The sequence below is a fragment of the Anas platyrhynchos genome, chromosome 27 (assembly GCF_047663525.1).
Source record: "Anas platyrhynchos isolate ZD024472 breed Pekin duck chromosome 27, IASCAAS_PekinDuck_T2T, whole genome shotgun sequence".
NCBI classification, from domain to species: domain Eukaryota; kingdom Metazoa; phylum Chordata; class Aves; order Anseriformes; family Anatidae; genus Anas; species Anas platyrhynchos.
Window position 1 is genome coordinate 6,888,002 of NC_092613.1, and position 17,633 is coordinate 6,905,634.

Here is a 17,633-nt window from a genome sequence, read left to right on the forward strand (position 1 = left end):
TCTCCATCGGTTATTTGCATTAGATGATTTTGAACCAAGTTCAAATCTGACTTGATGCGAATCTTCCCACTGTGCCAGCCATTGCCATGATGAATTTCCAGATCTATTGTGGCAAAGCTGTCCTTTTTCCTCAATTTGGCTGTGGATAAATAGAGAAATCTAAATCATAAATGGTGCAAATTCCCATGGATTATTCCTGACGGTGAAGGGCCAGCATTAGAGCTGTCTGGCAAAGAACAGAGATTGATGAGAAGTGACACTGTCGGGCGTGCACTGGAGTGCAATTCATTTCTTCCTCAAGTGCTGGAGGAGGAAACTCACTTTTCCCAAGGCAGCGCGTTTGGTCCTCAGAGAGAAAAGGCACTTTTGCAAATTAGAAGGCCCATGAATGGGACCCAGATGTTCCAGGAAATATTGTTCTTAGTAATAATGAATTGCACATGCCTGGCACTCCTCACCAACCCCGAGGTTCTTTCAGAGAGGGACTTGTTAACCCCCTTGTACAGGTGAAGGTGGTGGTGCAGAGGCTCAGCCCTGCACTGAGCTGCCATGCTGGGCTTTGTCCTGCTGGGGAGCTCTGTGTTCTGCTGGTTCCTAAGCTGCCACCCAAAGTTACAGTCTCCCAGCACTTCTGGAAAGCAGGGATAAGATGTTTGACATCTGCTCCCTGGCACAGAGGGCACTGAAAATGAGTTGGCTCTTTTGAAAGCTTTGCCCAGGAGAACGCCAGATCAAGGACTGAAAGAGGACTGCAAACCCAGGCATCTTGAAAATTGGTTTCCTCCTCTAGTTGCTATTTAGTGCTGCTAGAGATAAAGCTGCGTCATGTCCTTACATAATAAAAACTGTAAGAGAGAAGCTCTGCTAGAATTTGCTTCATTTGGTGACCTCAGATCTCAGCACACGCAGCTGGAAGGTCTTGCTGGGTGGCCTGGGAGGGAAGCACTCACGGCTGAGTTCCTTGTCCTTGACAGTAAAACATCAACTAAAATTCAGGCTTCATGAATGTAAGATGATGTAGAAGAGAGAAAATAGTGTTATATGAACATACACTCTAACAGCCTCTTAAATGTCTACAGGAAAAAGCTCTTGGTGTTCGATAGCTGTCAGAAAAGCAAACCAAATGATGGGGATGACTAGAAAAGAGAAAACAGGCTACAGAAGGGCACGGTGGCACCGTGTACTCACGGTTCATCTTTCTCTTTGTTAAAAGTGTGTAGTTCTGGTCTCTCCACTTAGAGGTGCAGAGGAACAAATGTGGTTTATAGGCTAACATCTGCTTACAGAGCAGCCAGTTGGATGGAGACTGGAAAAGCTGCGATGCAGGAAAGGCAGGAGAGACAGTAACAAATACAGAGATGGCACAGATCAGGTAGAGACAGGGTGCAAGAATTAAGGGGCATTAAGCAAGACTAACCAGTAGCAGCATGAAAACAACCTTAGGAGGTACCCGTGGATCACTGACCTATGGAGGTCCTTGCCACAGAATATTTTGAATGCCTAAAATTTACTATTGTGCCAAAAGCCATTGGAAGGGCTGCAGACACCTTCAGCTTGCCCCTGGTGCAGCTGTCCATGTTGTTCATGTGTTCATATATTGTCCATATGTTCTTGTCTTTCCCTGTAGTCTTTGTTTTTCAAAGACCTCTGTGCAGGCAGACAGTAGCACGGGAGCGTCCTTTCTGATTCTGGGGCTGAGGTAACTCACTGGCTCCAAGCTTGCTTGATGTAAGGTATCAAATGCTGAGTCCTTTTGACAGTGTTGCAGGAATGCTGTAGTTAAAGAAGTTTCCAGAAGCTGAGGCTCCCTGAGGACCCAGACAGAGAAGGACCCAGGTTTTAACCTCATTTCCTCTAACTTAAAGGATCTCCTGCTGAGTGATGAACATAAAACTTCCCAAGGACTTTCTCTAGCCAGGTCCATCATTACAGGGCTGCAGAGCAACCCCTCCTCTGCCTGGCCTGTGGAGGAGAAGGGCACCCTGACCCCATGTCCCACCCAACATCCTGAGTTTTACCTAACATCTGTGCTGAGGGAGTTCAGCTCCTTCGGTGACACCAGGAAGGGAACCGCAGCCCAGCTCAAAGACTCTGCAGCGCTGTGGGAATTCCTGGGCTATGGTTCCCAAATTTGTCTCCCATGAGACTTTACTGCAGGGCTCGTGGACCCCTTTTGGGACTGGGGCTGGAAGAGGTGCTGTGGTTCCTGGTTTGGAAGCTGACTTTCTGCTGAATTCAGCTGACAGAGGGAACGAGGGACACTAACGAGAACGGCTGTCATGCTCTTTATCAGCCTGTCAGCACAGCAGCATGGGGGTTTCAGATGCTCAGCTCCTAAATGAAAAACCCTTTGTGCCCAACAAAGAAAATGCTTTTTGTAAAAAATCTGTTTCATACAAATAATTAGCTGTACAATATTTAGGACCAGTTCTGCCTGTATATATTAGGACACATTCTGTCCTGAATAGATCAGACTTGGAGGGTAACATCCTCGGTATCCCGTTCCCATGAGACACCCTGATCAAAGAAGCCGCCTCCCTTTTGCCATCCACAGCATGGTGCCAACATCACAGCACACGAAGCCCTTGTTATCGAGGCTGGGAAAAGATGGTGCCAATTCCCGAGCCTCAGGGATTTCATGTTGAGTGATTTACATGAGACTCTGCTTACCGAGCACCCGGCAGCCCTGGTGAGAAACCTGCGGCAGCTACAGTTGGGAATAAGATCAGGGAATTCCTCCACGGAGGTGTAATTTATCAGCAGAGACTGAACCCCTTAACTTGTTCCAGATTGAGGCTCCTATGTCCTGGTGGTGGTTCTTTGTGTCAGCGCTGGAGGATCACCCGCATTTCTCCCAAAGTCCCAAGGTGTGGGAGGAGAAGCACATCTCCCCCCTCAGCCATGGTCAGCCGTGCCCACGAGCATTAATCAGGCTGTAAAGGAGAGATTCCCCCTGCTCCTCCACATCTGTTCTCATCTCTCCCCCCCCAGGTGCTCATTTTACCTCTCGGGCTGGAAGTTTGCTGAAGTTTCGGGCAGCAGCTAGCTCTTCTCCACCTACGTTTGCATTCACAGCCTGGCAGAGGGATGCACGTGCGTATCCTTTGCATCCCGTGTGGAAAAGTCTCCTCGTGGGCTTTACTTCCCTGCTGGCTTTTGGGAGCTTCTTGGCTTGGTGGGTGAGTGCGAGGCAGGGAAACGTCCCGGTAGGGGCGCAGGAAGAACACTGGGTGACTTTCCACTGGCTGCGCGCTGACAGGGGTATGCGTGGAAGCATGGGAGAGATTTATGGGGACAGTTCTGCCAAACACTTGTGATCCCACAAAAATTCAGCTTCGTGTCCCACAGCGCCTGGCAGGATCACACATGTGTTCCCGTCCAATTGTCTGTGGTGGGACATTATCCTCTCCCTTGCGACCTAATGGTCATTGACTTTTATTTCTTGAGCTTGCCTGTTTAATTAAGGAGTTGCTTCGCACCCAAAGTATGGGATAAGCAAGAATGAAAGCAGCATGCGTTGAGACTGGAATAACAATCGAAATGTCAGCTCACCCTCCGTGCTAGCTATTAAGGCTGAATGAAGTGCTTGTATTATGGGTCAAAGGATGTCTTGGTAGAATGGGCACTATTGTGGGTGAAAACTACTTATTTGACATTTCTCAAGTTGCTTTTAGCGTTTCTCCTAAACAAGCCTTTGTGATCTGTCTAAACAGCTGAAGTCGATGCTAATAAAACAGTGGACTGTGCTTTGTCCAGGCACTTTCTGTGCTAGATGGTTTCAGTAAACACTTTAAATTTTGAAAGTGAACTAATTGCTAAGCTTTCACTAGGCACCACATGCTGAGGTTACTTAATACCCTGATATCAACAGGCATATTAGCAAACTAAAAGTTAGCACTTCATGTAGATACAGGAGCTCTGAAGGAATTGGCAATCACACCTGAACTTATTAATCAACACCAAAAAGTTAATGACTAGCTAATTTGCACATGTAAACTTCCTTTTAACAGCCAGATACTATCCAAGCCTCTGTTGATTGAAGGGATGCACCTCCTGACGTAACTCCCATGGCATCAGTTTGCTTTCTGATTACAGGCTGTGTCTTAGTGTCTCACCGCCCGTGAAGTGAATGCGTCCCACCTGCACCTGGTGTCCTCCGACAGCAGTCCCGTTCTCTACATTGCTCCGAGTACTGTCAGTAAAATATTTATCATGCAAACTGGACAACAGCGTGCACCACGGGGCTGTGATCGCTGCAAAGAACGGGTGAGTGGTGTGTGTTACACCGTCATGCAAATAAGCACACGCACAAGCTTGGACAAGGTGTTGAGCTCAGACCTTTTGTTCCAAATCATATTTGCTCAAGCAGTTTTCATTGCATGTTTTCCAAGAGAAAAAAAAAAAAAAGAAAAAAATTTGCTTTTTGACCCGATTGCAAGTTTTCATTATTTTTTTTTCTTAATTTCAATAGAAATTCCTGTAATTTTAGTGGAAGATATCTCTGCCCATGGCAGGTGGTTGGAATTAGATGATCTTTAAGGTCCCTTCCAACCCAAACCACTCTATGACTATGATTTAACACAGAGGTTGGAGAAGGGACTAGAAATTGTAAGCTTTTTGTTGTTTGAATTTTCAGTGGAAAAAATCTGCTTTTTGTTTCCAGATCTTTTTATTTTTTTTTTTTTTTTTTAATGAATGTCATTATTTTTGAAAGATGTCGAGGACCTTTTTGGCTGTTCAAGTGGGGAAAACATGAAAAAACTTCAAAAGCGAGTGGAGATTTTAGCATTTCCCATCCAATGGTGGGGATTCCTCAACTCTGGTGAACCAGCCCCCTGCCTGCCCACTCCCGGAGCAAAAAGCTGCCCCTTGGGAGCAAGCAGAGGGAGCTCCCCAGGGGCTGAGGATGCTTTGCCAGGCAGGGTCAGCACCTTGTCCCAGCCAGAGGATGCCGCGGCTGCGAGGGAATAGAAGCAGAAAGGCTTACAGCACCACGAGGCTGCTGAGGTTCTGGAAGGCATAATCGGGAATGTGCCAGATCTGGTTGAGAGCCAGGGTCATGGCCTGCAGTGCTGGCAGGTGGTTCAGAGCTCGGACAGGGATCTCCGTCAGGGCATTATCGTCCAGCCACAGGTGACGCAAGGAGAGCAGCCCCTCAAAGCTCTTCTCGGGCACCACAGAGATAAGGTTTGCATCCAGGCGTCTGAGTGGGAAAGAAACAGGGTGGGGATAAGTGAGAGATTGATCCAGCATTGCTTTCTGTGCCCACAGCGTTATGTAAAGGGAGGTTTGGTGCCGAGGCGGGATGGATTGATGGCCAGGGAGATTGGGTTAGGCTGTAAGTAGTGATTAGCATGGGGAGGTCTCAGCACAAGGCTCCTGCTGGCGCCCTGAGATATTTGACCATCCGCCAAGGATAGTCCCTTCCTGGTGGCCATTTAGTGGCCATTTTAAACAAAACAGCTGGGCTGAATCCTTTTGTATGACCCCACCAGATGGACACTTAAGCACGAACATCCCAGCCCATCCCCTGGGGTCAGGCTTGCTGTGGCCCCGAAGCACAAGTGCCCTGCCACAGCCCCATTTGGAGTTTTGGAGTGCCCTGCAGCCTGCTAAGCCCCACAGCCACAGGGTCTGCTGGAAAGCCAAGCAGCATGGGCCAAATCCCATGCCAGAGGGAAAGGATTTGCCTGAAAAATGTGATGTACGTGGCAGCCGTGCTCAGGATCCTGCGTTAGGTCTGAACAGCCAGCGCTACCTGTAAAACCGTGGGTGCAGGAAGCACTGAGAGCAAGTCAGACCGTATGTCATGGCACAGGAATTAAGCATGTGCGCTCTGTGTTGCACATGTTCAGGCCTTTCTTTCTCCTTGATTTGCCAATTGCCTTTTTTTTTTTTTTTTTTTTTTTAATCATCGTGGAATCCTTAGGGCAATTGAAAAGCAGAGATTTAATTTGGTTAGAAACTTTAATTTTTAAAACTGGTATTTTGTTCCAAAACAGAATGAGAAGCCAAAAATATATTAAGCTTATTATATAAAAAAAATAGTTTTAGTAATTGTCTCTCTTAAAGATCTCTTATTTTAACGATGGTGAGCAGAGTATATGGTGTTATCTGTAGATTTTAAAATCAAAATAAAAGAGGAAAACCTTTCAAATTTGGATGAGGTACCAGGAACCAATTATAGCAAGGAGAAAGAAAATTTTGATTTCCATCCATGGCTAACAGAGCCTATTTTGTGTACTCAATCTATCTAAAAGAAACATCTCTGAATTCAAATTTGCAAAGAGAAAGCACTTTGCCTCTTACCACAGCACGAGAGAAGACAGTTAACAGAGCTGTCACGGACCAGCCCTTAAATCAATGATCATCCATAAGAAGAAAGTAGTATATAAATTAGTATTTTGGCTATCAAAAGTAATATTTTTGACAAAAGTTGAATGCTGGAGCAGAGCCCCAGGTTCATGTTGCCCCCATCTCCACCAGACACTTTTTCAAAGAGCACATGTCACATCTCAGAGTTCACAAACTATTTAAGTACGTCCATTTTGCCACACGAATGATTTTCTCCGAATTGCAATGCGCTTGTGTTGCTGCAAAGCAACGTATTCTATTTTCTGGTGCAAGGCTGTTCGGCTGAAAGGTTTTCACTCAGCTCTACTGATTTTGGAGGGTGAGCTGAGGATGACGAGAACATGTCACAACCAAAACTCAGTATAGTTACCACAGCGCTTGCATCTTTGCTCAGAAAGCTTACACAATACAGTGTATATCTTTATCTTGAAAGGATGGGCATGTTGCAAATTCTGCCTCAATTTACCTCCTATCACCCAGGCTGCAGTCAGCTCAGAGCACAGTATTATTCATCTTCCTGTGAAGATATATTCAAAGAGTAAAGAGCCAGAAAACAAACCCTGCAGCAGCTCAGGGCAAGATTAAAGAGCCTATTTGAAAATTTTCATCAAAATGTTTTGGGACAAACAAGAACTTTTTGACCAAAATTAAAACTTGTGTGGGAAATGTTAATCTTTGCTTAATTTTTCCATTCCTTCTCCAGCATAAGAATTCTGTTACTTTTTTGGCATCATAATTTGTTTTTCGGAAAAAAAAAAAAAAGAAGAGAAAAGGGAGAAGTACTGCTTACTTTTCACAGAGACATTCTTTCATCCAAATCCCTATATGTTTACTGAAAATTGTTTTAAAGTGAATGCTCTGTTTCAAGTTTAATTAATTAAAGAACAGACAATGAAAATATCCACTGAGAATAGTTATCATTTCTCAAAACCAAATTCAGCTCTCAGAAACGGAGATGCTAAAACAGAGCCAAGGGCTGGTACAACACCAGGCTGAGCTGTCCACGAGGATGGTTCGTGGCAAGGGAGCAGGGTGCTCCCAGCACTATTTAGCTTTCTGTCCCACTTTGGTCGTGAGCTCCTGGGTGAAGCCACAGGCACAAGCCACAGAAGTTTGTCTTCAGTGTGATGGTGCCCCAGGTGTTAGAGGAACTGTTAGTGCAGCCAGATTTGCTCACAGCTATTTAGCACATGCTCAGGGGGGGCACTTCCTTACGTGCATGGTCCTGTAGGTATCAGAGGAGTGCCAGTGAGGTTGGATGGGTCCTTGGTGGGTTTTCTGAGGGACTCACTGGCACTCAAAGGCATGGAGGTCCCTACCTTTGTTAATCCCCGTGGTTAGGATGGAGCAATGACTGAGATTCATCTAATAAGATTGTAAATGCTCCTGCACAGGGACCGGCTTCGAACAAGCTGCAGCTCCAAGCGTGCTGCAGCCAGCCTCTGCTCCGTGTCTCGTTCCCTCCTGTCAAGGAGAGGTCGCTTCTGAAGACTGAAACGAGCCCCAGGTCTTTTGTCTCTTCACCTCCGCCCTGGTGGCAGTGTGGCGTGTGGTGAGGAGTGTGGCTGCTGCCCAGAGCGCCGCGTGCTCGGGGAGCCGTGCTGGTGAGCTCCAGCCATGTAATTGCTGCCTTAATCTGCTCCAGAGTGTGAAAACCAGCCCCCAGCCAGATTCCTCAGTGGGGTGAAAGGGAGACTTTCTGCTGCCTTTAATGAGCTGGATGAGGGCCTCAGAAACAACGGCTTGTTTGGCCCATAGCACAGCAAACAGCACCTATCTGGAGCTACTGAAGTTAAAATTAGGAACAGGGAAGTGTCCAGCTAAAGGCATTTCACCCCTGGCTGGATGGGCAGAGGATTTATCTGCCTTTGCAGCACCAACAAGGGAACAAAGACTGAGTGATGGCTGTGTTCCTGGTACCAAAAGGTCTCCGGATTGTTTAATTGCTCCTCAGGGAGCTGCTGGCTGTTTCTGGAATAGAGGTGCATTCTTTCTAATAAAAGCTGTGCATGTGGGGATTGCTAATTGCTATGGCTTTCAGACAGCTCTCCACTCTCTTCTGGAAGGAGAAAAGCTGAAGTTCTTGGCACAGAGTTGTTAGTAATTATATCAATTATACTAAACAAAAACCAACCCAACAGTTCTCTCCTTTCTTCAGTGTGTGACTCTGGCTCTGTAAGTGTTTTCTGTTATGATTTATACCTAAGATAATTGGGCCGATTAGTGGGTAAATGGGACAGCGCAGGCTGGGGCTGGCTCCTCACCTTCCATGGAGATGTTTTAATCTTTATTTCACCAAATCACTCAGTTGGTTTTCCTCACAAGCATTAACCCATTTGTTGCTAACAAAAGAAGATGTCTCTCTTGCGGAGCTGCTGGATGGCTTGGAAGTGGGACTTGAAGTGGTGCCTGCTGTCAAGCAGTGCTGTAGGTCTGGAGAGTGGATGAGACACACAGTGCTCTCCAGATGTCTGCATGGACAACATTTCCAACCGACTTCACAGGCTGAACCGAGAATCAAGGCACTACAGAGCATTATCCTGATCATTGCAGGCAAAGAGCTGATTTTAAGTGGGACATTCAAGAATGCTGGCACATCAACAGCTGCTAGAAAGCCTCGGCTTCTGGCTTCAGATCTGCATCTACTACTGGTAATCATGGGACATTAATATGATTTCAACATGACACCTAGCCAAAACAAAAAATGTCTTAAAAGTGCCCAAATTTTACTCCATTTTTTGTTTTAAGGACTACTGGGGGTAGGGAGAGAGGGGTCTGTTTTGGAAAAAGACCCTTAGCTCTAGGTCTAAGGTTTTACCTATGTGATCTTTGTTCCCTGAGCAGCTGTTCCCATCTGTGAGAGGAGCAGCTCAGCACCAACCTCTGAGCCCCATCAGCTGTAGCCAGTGGCAGTTTTGAGGATCCAAAGGAACCTGTTTGGGGTGGGAAAAGGGATCTTTTTCCTCATGCAGGACACTGTCAGATGTTGGGGTGAAGGGTATAGAGCCTGACAAAGCACAGGATCATAGCTGACTCTGGTTCATGTGGGCTTTGAAGAGCCATTTTTTTGCTTTGAAGATTGTCTGTGTCGGATAAAATCTGTGTGCCTTCTTACCAAGAACAATCCAGAGATGATGCCGGGAACAAAAACATTCATAGAAGGAACCAAGCAGGTAGGAAAACACTTTTCTAATCACAAAAGGGCAATAATGGGATATTCCTCCTTCCCAGCGTGCAAAAGAGAAGCTAAGGCAATCAGTGCAGCCATTCCAGGAGGTCCAGGTGGTGGTGGGGCTGTGTGCAGTTGCCAATGCAGCAAGCATGTCATAAGGTTTGTATTAATTCTGACAGGTCGAGCTATAATCTGAGATCTTTGTTTTCCTGTGCCACAGACCCAGCAGTTTCCAAGAACTGCCTTGTTTCAAGAACTGCTTCCAGATCACTTCAGAGGATGTACAAGTGCGTTTCCGAGACCTCTGCAAGCACATGCATCCTGCTGTTTGTAACAAGACTGGCAGAAGTGTGCAGCAGTGGATAACCAGAAACACACTGTTCCCTAGCAGATGTGGTGCAAAACTCAGACTGTGACTGGCAGAAGCAATTTTGCCCCAGTCTTTCCAGCTCCTTCTGGCTGTGGAGCATTTAGAGGGAGAGCTGCTGCCTGGAAGGCAATAAGCGTGCACAATGCCATGCTGTCAGGGAACATCCTGACTTTTAATGCCGTTCTTCCTTCCTTGCACATGGTAGAGCTGATAATAGCAGGCTGTCTGGATGCCTTACACAGACCACGCACAGCAACTGGTCTGCAGTGTAGACTCTGTGATGTTCCCCTACAGCCCGCAGCCAGGTCACAAGGGGACACTGGATCCTCAGGTGCCCATCCATCCTCCCAGCATTTTTGCCATATGTCAGGCTATTATTTCCCTTGATAAATTTGGAGAGAATGTGCCACCAAAGATCAAAGGCAGCACTGGGGGTACAGGGAAGGGCCATTCTCCATTCAAACCAGGGGACAACTGTGCATCTTCATTATCTGTCAGCAGCAGAATATTCGGCATAAAGAAAGGAAGGTCTGGACAGAGCTGCATCCTTCGAAGGAGTGAGGACAGACCTAGCAGCGTGGTTACCCACTGCTCCCAGAGACAGCCCCTTCCTCGGGGAGCGAGGTGCTTTCTGTCTTCCCTGGCCCCAGCGTGCATGTGTGTCTGCTGAACAGAGCTGATCTCACCAGAAATGCCTAATTGGTGCCTTCAGGCAATCATGTCTCTCTTCCTGTCTGAGTTTATCTTGAAAGGCTCGATTGAGTTACCTCCTATCCAATAATAGGATCTAAGTTCCTTGTAGTAACATAAGAAGGAGATGATGTCACTGCAGCTAGACTTCTCTGATAACTTAGTAATGACTGGGGCCAACACCTCTGCTCCTTTCTCAGGCAAAACTCCCAGACACACTGAGTCAGTACCTGGCTTCTGAGCGCCCAGGGATCTTGTGGTGCAAGGCATAGAGGGCACAATGAGGAAGGATGGCTCCAGCCTGCTCAGAGCCACTCCACACCAGCCTGACTCCCTCCTCGTGGCTCCCCAGAAGCCAGCTCCACATGTGGGGCTCGTCCTGCCACTACAGTGCCCAGTGTGGCCTGGACACGCAGAGGCACGAGGCTCTGGGTCCCAGGTAACCTAGGCAGGGAGAAAGGGCTCCTTCCATCAGCCGGTACCAAATGGGTGAGAGAAAGGCAGCCAGGGACTGCACTGCAAGCCTGGAAGGTGGCAAACTGGGTTTCATCTACTCTGCCCCTCGTGTCCTTGTGGTCGTACGGTGCTGCAGACACAGCGGGAGAAGAACACGTTGCTGAATGTGGAGAGCGCTGCCTTGCAGGCCTGCTCCAACATGTGGGCTCCCTGCCCCTTCCATGAGAGAGCTCAGCCCTCAAACAAGACTTGCAAGAGTTCCCAGCTCCCTTTCCAGACCAAAAAGTCTTGTGAAAGCCATCGCAGGCAATGAACGAAGGTTCAGGATGCAAACACGTCCGCAGCCCGTTGGCTGGGGAACAGGACCAGGTGGAAAAGTCTGCAGGGCTCTGTTTGAACTGCAATGAGTCTTCGCTCCTGACTTAATGGGACACGTCCCTCTGGGAAGCCCTCCATCAGGGATGCTCAGGAAATGAAATCAGAGCAATACCTAGACTCCACACAACGTGCCTCTGGTACAGACAAGAGGGCTTTGTTATCTCCAGTTGCAGACACCTCCAAAACCCCTCAGGTCAGAACCGTGTGGGAAGGACTGCCAAAATCCCTGTGCAACTACAGAAACTGCTGACAGGCGGGCAGCTGCCGTGCTGACTCCCTGAGCAGCCCTCTCCCCGGGAGCCTGGCATTGCCCCCTGTGCCCAGAGAGAAAGAAAGTGCAGAATAAGGTGCAGAAAGCAGGCAGAGACTAAGGAGAGTGGCTCAAGGCCCACAGAGCAGTTTTAGTCCTGCATTTTTGGGGGGAAACACGGAGTTTGTCAAGCACAGGAGCTAGGAGCAATTGCTGGGGACAGAAGGAGCGGGACCCACTGCTCTTTGAGGTGAGGGGTTCTGAACACGTCCCTGGCACCCGACATCCCCTGGGCCAAGCAAGCTCATTCCTTGAGCTAAGTAAGCACCCAAAGGATGCTCTGTGACCCTCCAATCCATCCAACTTTGTTTTAAAAGTGAAATAACCCTCAGCTGTTTAGCTCATGGACTATACGGGGAAAAAGCCCTCTCAGACCCCTACACTGAGCTCCCTCTGCCAAAGATACCACATCTGATAGAGCCTGTCACACACGGAGCGGGCTCCAGCTGCTCCTAAAATGTTGTTTATGTGCATCACAGCACTTGGCTAAAAATTAACTTGGTGTTTATCCTACCAGCACAGCTAGCAGTTCTTAAGCCTTACTTTAAAGGGTGAGACAGGCCTGTACAGCGACTTGTCACCTCTGAGCCTCACTGACCATGCCAGACAGCAGGCTATGGGCTATTGCTGTGTCTTACAGAGGGCTATATGCTGCATAGGTGGGTGCCAGTTTAAATATTTTGTTCATTTCTTATTTGCCTTGCTGTCTGCAGTTTACCTGAAGCTCCTCTGTGGTTCATCAGGAGTGCTTACACATTCAATGTATGGAACATCTGCAGCCCATCTTCCTCTTGCACTGACACATCTACTGTGTGTAACATCTGGGACACATCTTCCCTGCTGTGTGGCTGTATCTACTGTATGGAACATCTGGGACCCATTGTCCATCTTCTCTATTGAGTTGTCACTGGGGAAATGCAGCATGCCCTGGATACTTATGTGTATAAGTGAGTGAGTTAAGGTTCATGGGTATCCATAATAAAGGTCAATGGAAAACACATTGGAACTTACTGTATGAGTCATATGCAAGAGCGCGTGTGTGTGCAGATTGTGCATACACACACAAAAATAATAATCACAGCTCATATCCACAATGTTCTAGATGCTGGGAGGGCAGTTGAGGTAGCATTCACCTTTTTCTGAAAGCTGTTACAGTCCGAGATAGGAACTGGCAGGGCATATGAGAGAGATATAAAGACAGAATTAATTTTCTGTGCGTGTCAGAGTCTCTTCTGAGGGATATTTGCTTGTTGAAAGGTGGGCACTGCTGTCATTGCCCTGTGAGCAAAGAAAGGCAGGAGCAGTATGGACGAGGAAGGGACCACCACTTTTAGCCTGCTGTAACTGATCTCTTGAATATTTATCCAGATGGGTCTCCTGGTTGCCACACTAGATTGCTAGCAGTCATGCATATAGAAATGTTTGGACGTGACTACCGTTGATATAACCTCTGCCAAGCCACGAGAGAAGTACAGCCAAGCCACCCAAGCTGCAGTGTGACCTCTTTGCTTGGGAGCACAGCGGGTGAGTCCCAGGGTGCTGGCACACGACAAGGGTGTCACTCATCGCTGCCCCCTTCCAAGAAGCGCCAACCACAAGCTCAATGAGTGGTAAAATTAGAAAGTGAAGTCTCAAGAGAAGATTTGACTCAGAGGATTGTGAGGAAAATTAAAAGCTGACCATGACGGCCCAACTCAAGATCAATGGGAGCGGAAGAGCTTGCTCTCAACACATTTCAAGAAAGAATCTCAAATGCTGTAAAGAGATGAAACTGCTGCTTTTTACACACTGCATACACAGGTACCCAACAAAGTCATGGGTAGAGTTTCTACATCTGCCAATGCCATTCTTGGGATATTTAGGTAGAAATTTATGCAGACACCTTATTTTTCTGTATCATTTACCAGCTCTATCACAGAATAAAAAAAAAACAGGAGTTACTGACATTCGCAAAAATTTTAGCTGTTAGCCTGATCGACACTTTACATGCTTTTCTTCCTGGGAGGTGAGTGCAGGGACACTTCACAGCATGGACGCTCATAAGCATGGGGAATTTGGACATTTCCTTTACAAGAACTTCACAACATCTCATTACTCAAAGCCAGAATTTAAAGGAAAAGGGACAAGTGGAGGTGGGGTTTTATTGCCTTACCACTAAAGAGGGCTGTTCCTGGAGGATGATAGGTTCAACAGCTCGTGTGTGGTCTCTAAATCTTCCTCTCAAAAAAAGTTACTCAGGTCCTTGTAGCAGGATAACCACTCTGTGTTTCATGCTCTTTTTATTTCTAAACAGGAAAGGCTCTACTCTGACCAGCTGAGCTCCTCTCACTAACAGGAGGAAAGCACATCTGTGATGTACCCAATACCCATGTCAGAAGCCTTTCTAATTTCTGATTTGCTTCCAAAACTTGCGGTTGCAAATTCAAATCCCTCCAGGTCTGGAGTGCAGAAAATTTCTCCTCTGGTTCATGGGTAAGCTGCTCCTTATATTCATATTGCTGGACAAGATGATATGCTCTGACAGCTTTCTCTGGGGGCTCCACAAAGGTGTTCTGGGTCATGTGCACAGCGTCATGGGGGATGAGAGATGCTCAGCTCTGGTTTGGTACCCATGTTCTGATTGTGTGTTACCTTGGGAATTTGTTTTAGCCAGATGGAAGTGTGTGCAGGGGTGGGGAGAGGAGTGTTTTTTGCTTTCCAGGAGTAGGAAAAACACATCTCACCCAATGTTATTCATGTAAAAGTTGAAACCAGTTATAGGGTCTCTCTGTAGCCAATAGAGAAAATCTGATTCCTCCAGAGAGTGATTCACCCACCAGACAGGGCTCTGAGATAACAGGGATGATTCACCCTCTGGAGATGCTGATCATTTTCCACTGATGACTAGCTGAGATGACTAATATCAAGATGGCTAAAGCCAGAGGAGACAAATCCACCTGATGAGCCTGAGGGAGATGCGGGCACAGCAGAGGCTTACCTGAAGGGAAAGATGGTTGCACAGCGAAGCTATAGAGGATGACTCAGAAGAATTTGATTTCTTTCCTGGCAGTGCTCAGGATCTCCCACCATGAGGGAAGGATCCAGCACTCTAGTCATAGCACCAGCACGAAGACATCAGCCTCCTGTTCCCAGCCACCTGGCTTCCCAGCTACAGACCTGACCCCGGCTGCTCTATTGGAATGCCAAATTCCAGCACGGCTGATCACACTGCTCTTCTTTGGTGGCTGGAAGAGGGAGGCAGTGAAGTTGCTTGTTGGGTCCTACCAAGAACACAGTGATCAAGCCACAGTTTTGGTCCCTATAAGAGAAGGTGTTGCACTTTCTGCCAAGTGGATTTGCCAGCGGCTTTTGAAAATGTAGTATTGCTCATTTCTGCAGTAAAAATGCTAGCACTCATGAAATGTTCTGGGGGACACTCCAAGAACAACTTGTCTTGGGGAGACAAGCTGAACAGCAGAGAAAACTGCTGGAATAAGCAGTAAGGTCCAGACAAGCACTTTGTTCTTAGTCTGGGATACTCCTGAACCCAGGCCAGGGATTTGGATCTGGCCAGCGTAAGCAGAGGAACAATTCCAAAATCTGAATCTTGAGCTTAATTTCTATTTTAATACAGCTTTTTGTCCTCACACCTGATCTAATATTGCCAAGCTATCAATAGCAGTCCTGGTGACACTCACAGTTCTGCAGTGGCAGCTGAGACAGATCACAGTGGTTGAAGGGGAGAAAAGAGATAGAGAGCAGCGGGTTAGATGGAACCAGAAAAATTGTGTCTGCTCAAAGTCCATGATAAAAAGCAGTGACTCATCTGAATTTAGCTTAAAAAAAAAAAAAAAAAAAAAGTCTGGGGACAAAACCTCCACTGACTTAGCTGTGTTTCTCTCCAAAACCAGTTGCTGAGAAGAGGTATCTCAGGGCCAAGAAGAATTTCAGAGATGGGACAAGTTCTTCATTGCTCTTCCTTGACCTCTTTTCACTGTGCTCCAGAAAGACCCTGTAGCCAGTAAATCATGTCACAGGACTGAGGTGGTCTTGCCACAAGATAATTTCTACGCCAACAGATTGTAAGTCACTGCTAAGTTATGTTGACTTTATAGATTTCTGCTTTTTCCATAGCTTTTATCCTCTAAACACCCAGTGGAAACAACACCTTTCTTAAACCTTATTGTATCACACATGATTTATAGAGAAGATTATTGCTGTTAACAGCGAACTGTTAAATATCAAATAGATCAAAGATGTGAAATGAGGAATGAATTGACTGAGCTCTTCAGGCCATGCTTATTCCAAAGCCTTTTTTTTAAATTTTTTTTATTCCCTCTGTCATAAGAATTTATATGCTTGTGAGAATCTGATCAGGTGGGAAGAGTTTTCCTCCTTTGTCTACATCAAAGTCCATATGTTCGCAAATTGCTATAAGTCATTCTTTGCATTTTAATCTCTAGCCGTATGTATAAAAATAATGACCTGCCTTGAGGGACAGGGGATGAAATGCTCTTTATTGCTTTTCCTTAAAAATCCAAAACATTTCTGCTAAAGATATCAAGTTGGAAAGCTAATAGGCTGGAAGAACTGGAATATCTTAGTTAGAGGTAAAATTAGAATAGAATAGAATAGAATAGAATAGAATAGAATAGAATAGAATAGAATAGAATAGAATAGAATAGAATAGAATAGAATAGAATAGTTCGGTTGGAAGGGATCTATGAAGCTCATCAAGCCCAACTGCCTGGCCAATTCACAGCTAACCAGAAGTTAAAGTATGTCGCTGAGGGCATTATCCAAATACCTCTTGGACACTGACAGGCCTGGTACATCAGCCACCTTTCTATGAAGCCAGTTCCAGTGTTTGGCCACCCTCATGGTAAAGAAAATAACTTGTGCACAGGGAGTGTAGATGACCACTGACCACTGCATGTGCAGGCTTTTAGGTGACCAAGATATTCTGGCTTGAAAGGAAACGTCTCTTGCTTAGCTGCAGTTGCTTCCCTGACAGGCTGGACACAGGAGGAGTCACTAAGACACAGAGGAGAGATACAAACACTGTCAGCTGCTTTCCTGTTTGTTTCTGGGTACCTTTGCTTTAGCCAACATTCTGACAAGTCCCACAGCAGGACAGTCAATCCTTTTTGTATACAGGGCCAGCTGAAGCCAGTGTTTCCCAGCATTATGGTGCATCTTGCTAGGGAGACACAAGAAAACGCAAAGTGCATTGCGTAAAGGAGTCAAGAACAGGCTGACCTCTTGCTGCAGGAAATTTCTGTTTCACTGCTCATGAAGGGAAATGCTGCTGCTGCTGCTGCTGTGTGTGAGAGGGAACATCTCAGGGCAGGGAGCACAACTGAGAGACAGAAGAGACTGACGAAGGAGGTAAATGTAATGTGTCTGAAGATGTCTGGGAGCTATCTTTCAAATCTCATGTGCCACATTTGGTTTCTGTGCTTGCAAATGCAAAGATGAAGCTGGACATGGGCTTTGTGTGCTAGAGGGTGCCAGGGCAGGGAAATCCCACACCAGGTGGGTCTAAGGCTCTGCCTGTCACTGATCACCTAGCCAACCTTCTTGGACTGTATGGCAAGTGAATAATGTATTTAACAGGGAAACAAAAATCCCGTTCTTTGGAAACAGGGAACCAAGACAACAGACTTCCTTTTGTCTCTTTTCCCAAATCTTAGTATTGATGGACTATGATATACGTGCTTTCTCTCCTCTGAGCAGGGTTACTGGCTCAGATATTTCTGGACAAATCCCTGCATGTACAGGTTAGGGGATGGGCTAAAGCCTTGGCAAACTCCCTGATCCACATGCCATGCTCCAAGTAGTGAGGATTTAATGAGGATACTAATTTTGATACACAAAATTAGTAGAATACACTGCTGCGAGTGATCCATTCCAAAGTGAGATGT

General features: G+C 46.5%; 1 protein-coding gene across 2 annotated transcripts in view; it reads right to left on the reverse strand.

Moving 5' to 3' along the window:
- Window positions 1-17,633, reverse strand: part of LGR6 (leucine rich repeat containing G protein-coupled receptor 6) — a 123,724-nt gene that overhangs the window by 37,519 nt on the left and 68,572 nt on the right. Inside the window, exon 5 of one of the 2 annotated variants that reach the window (XM_038168435.2) lies at window positions 4,988-5,203. The exons of the other annotated variant lie outside the window; for it this stretch is intronic. Within the exon in view, the coding sequence (XP_038024363.1) occupies window positions 4,988-5,203 (216 nt within the window). The remainder of the gene's footprint in view (window positions 1-4,987; window positions 5,204-17,633) is intronic. 2 annotated transcript variants of the gene reach the window in all.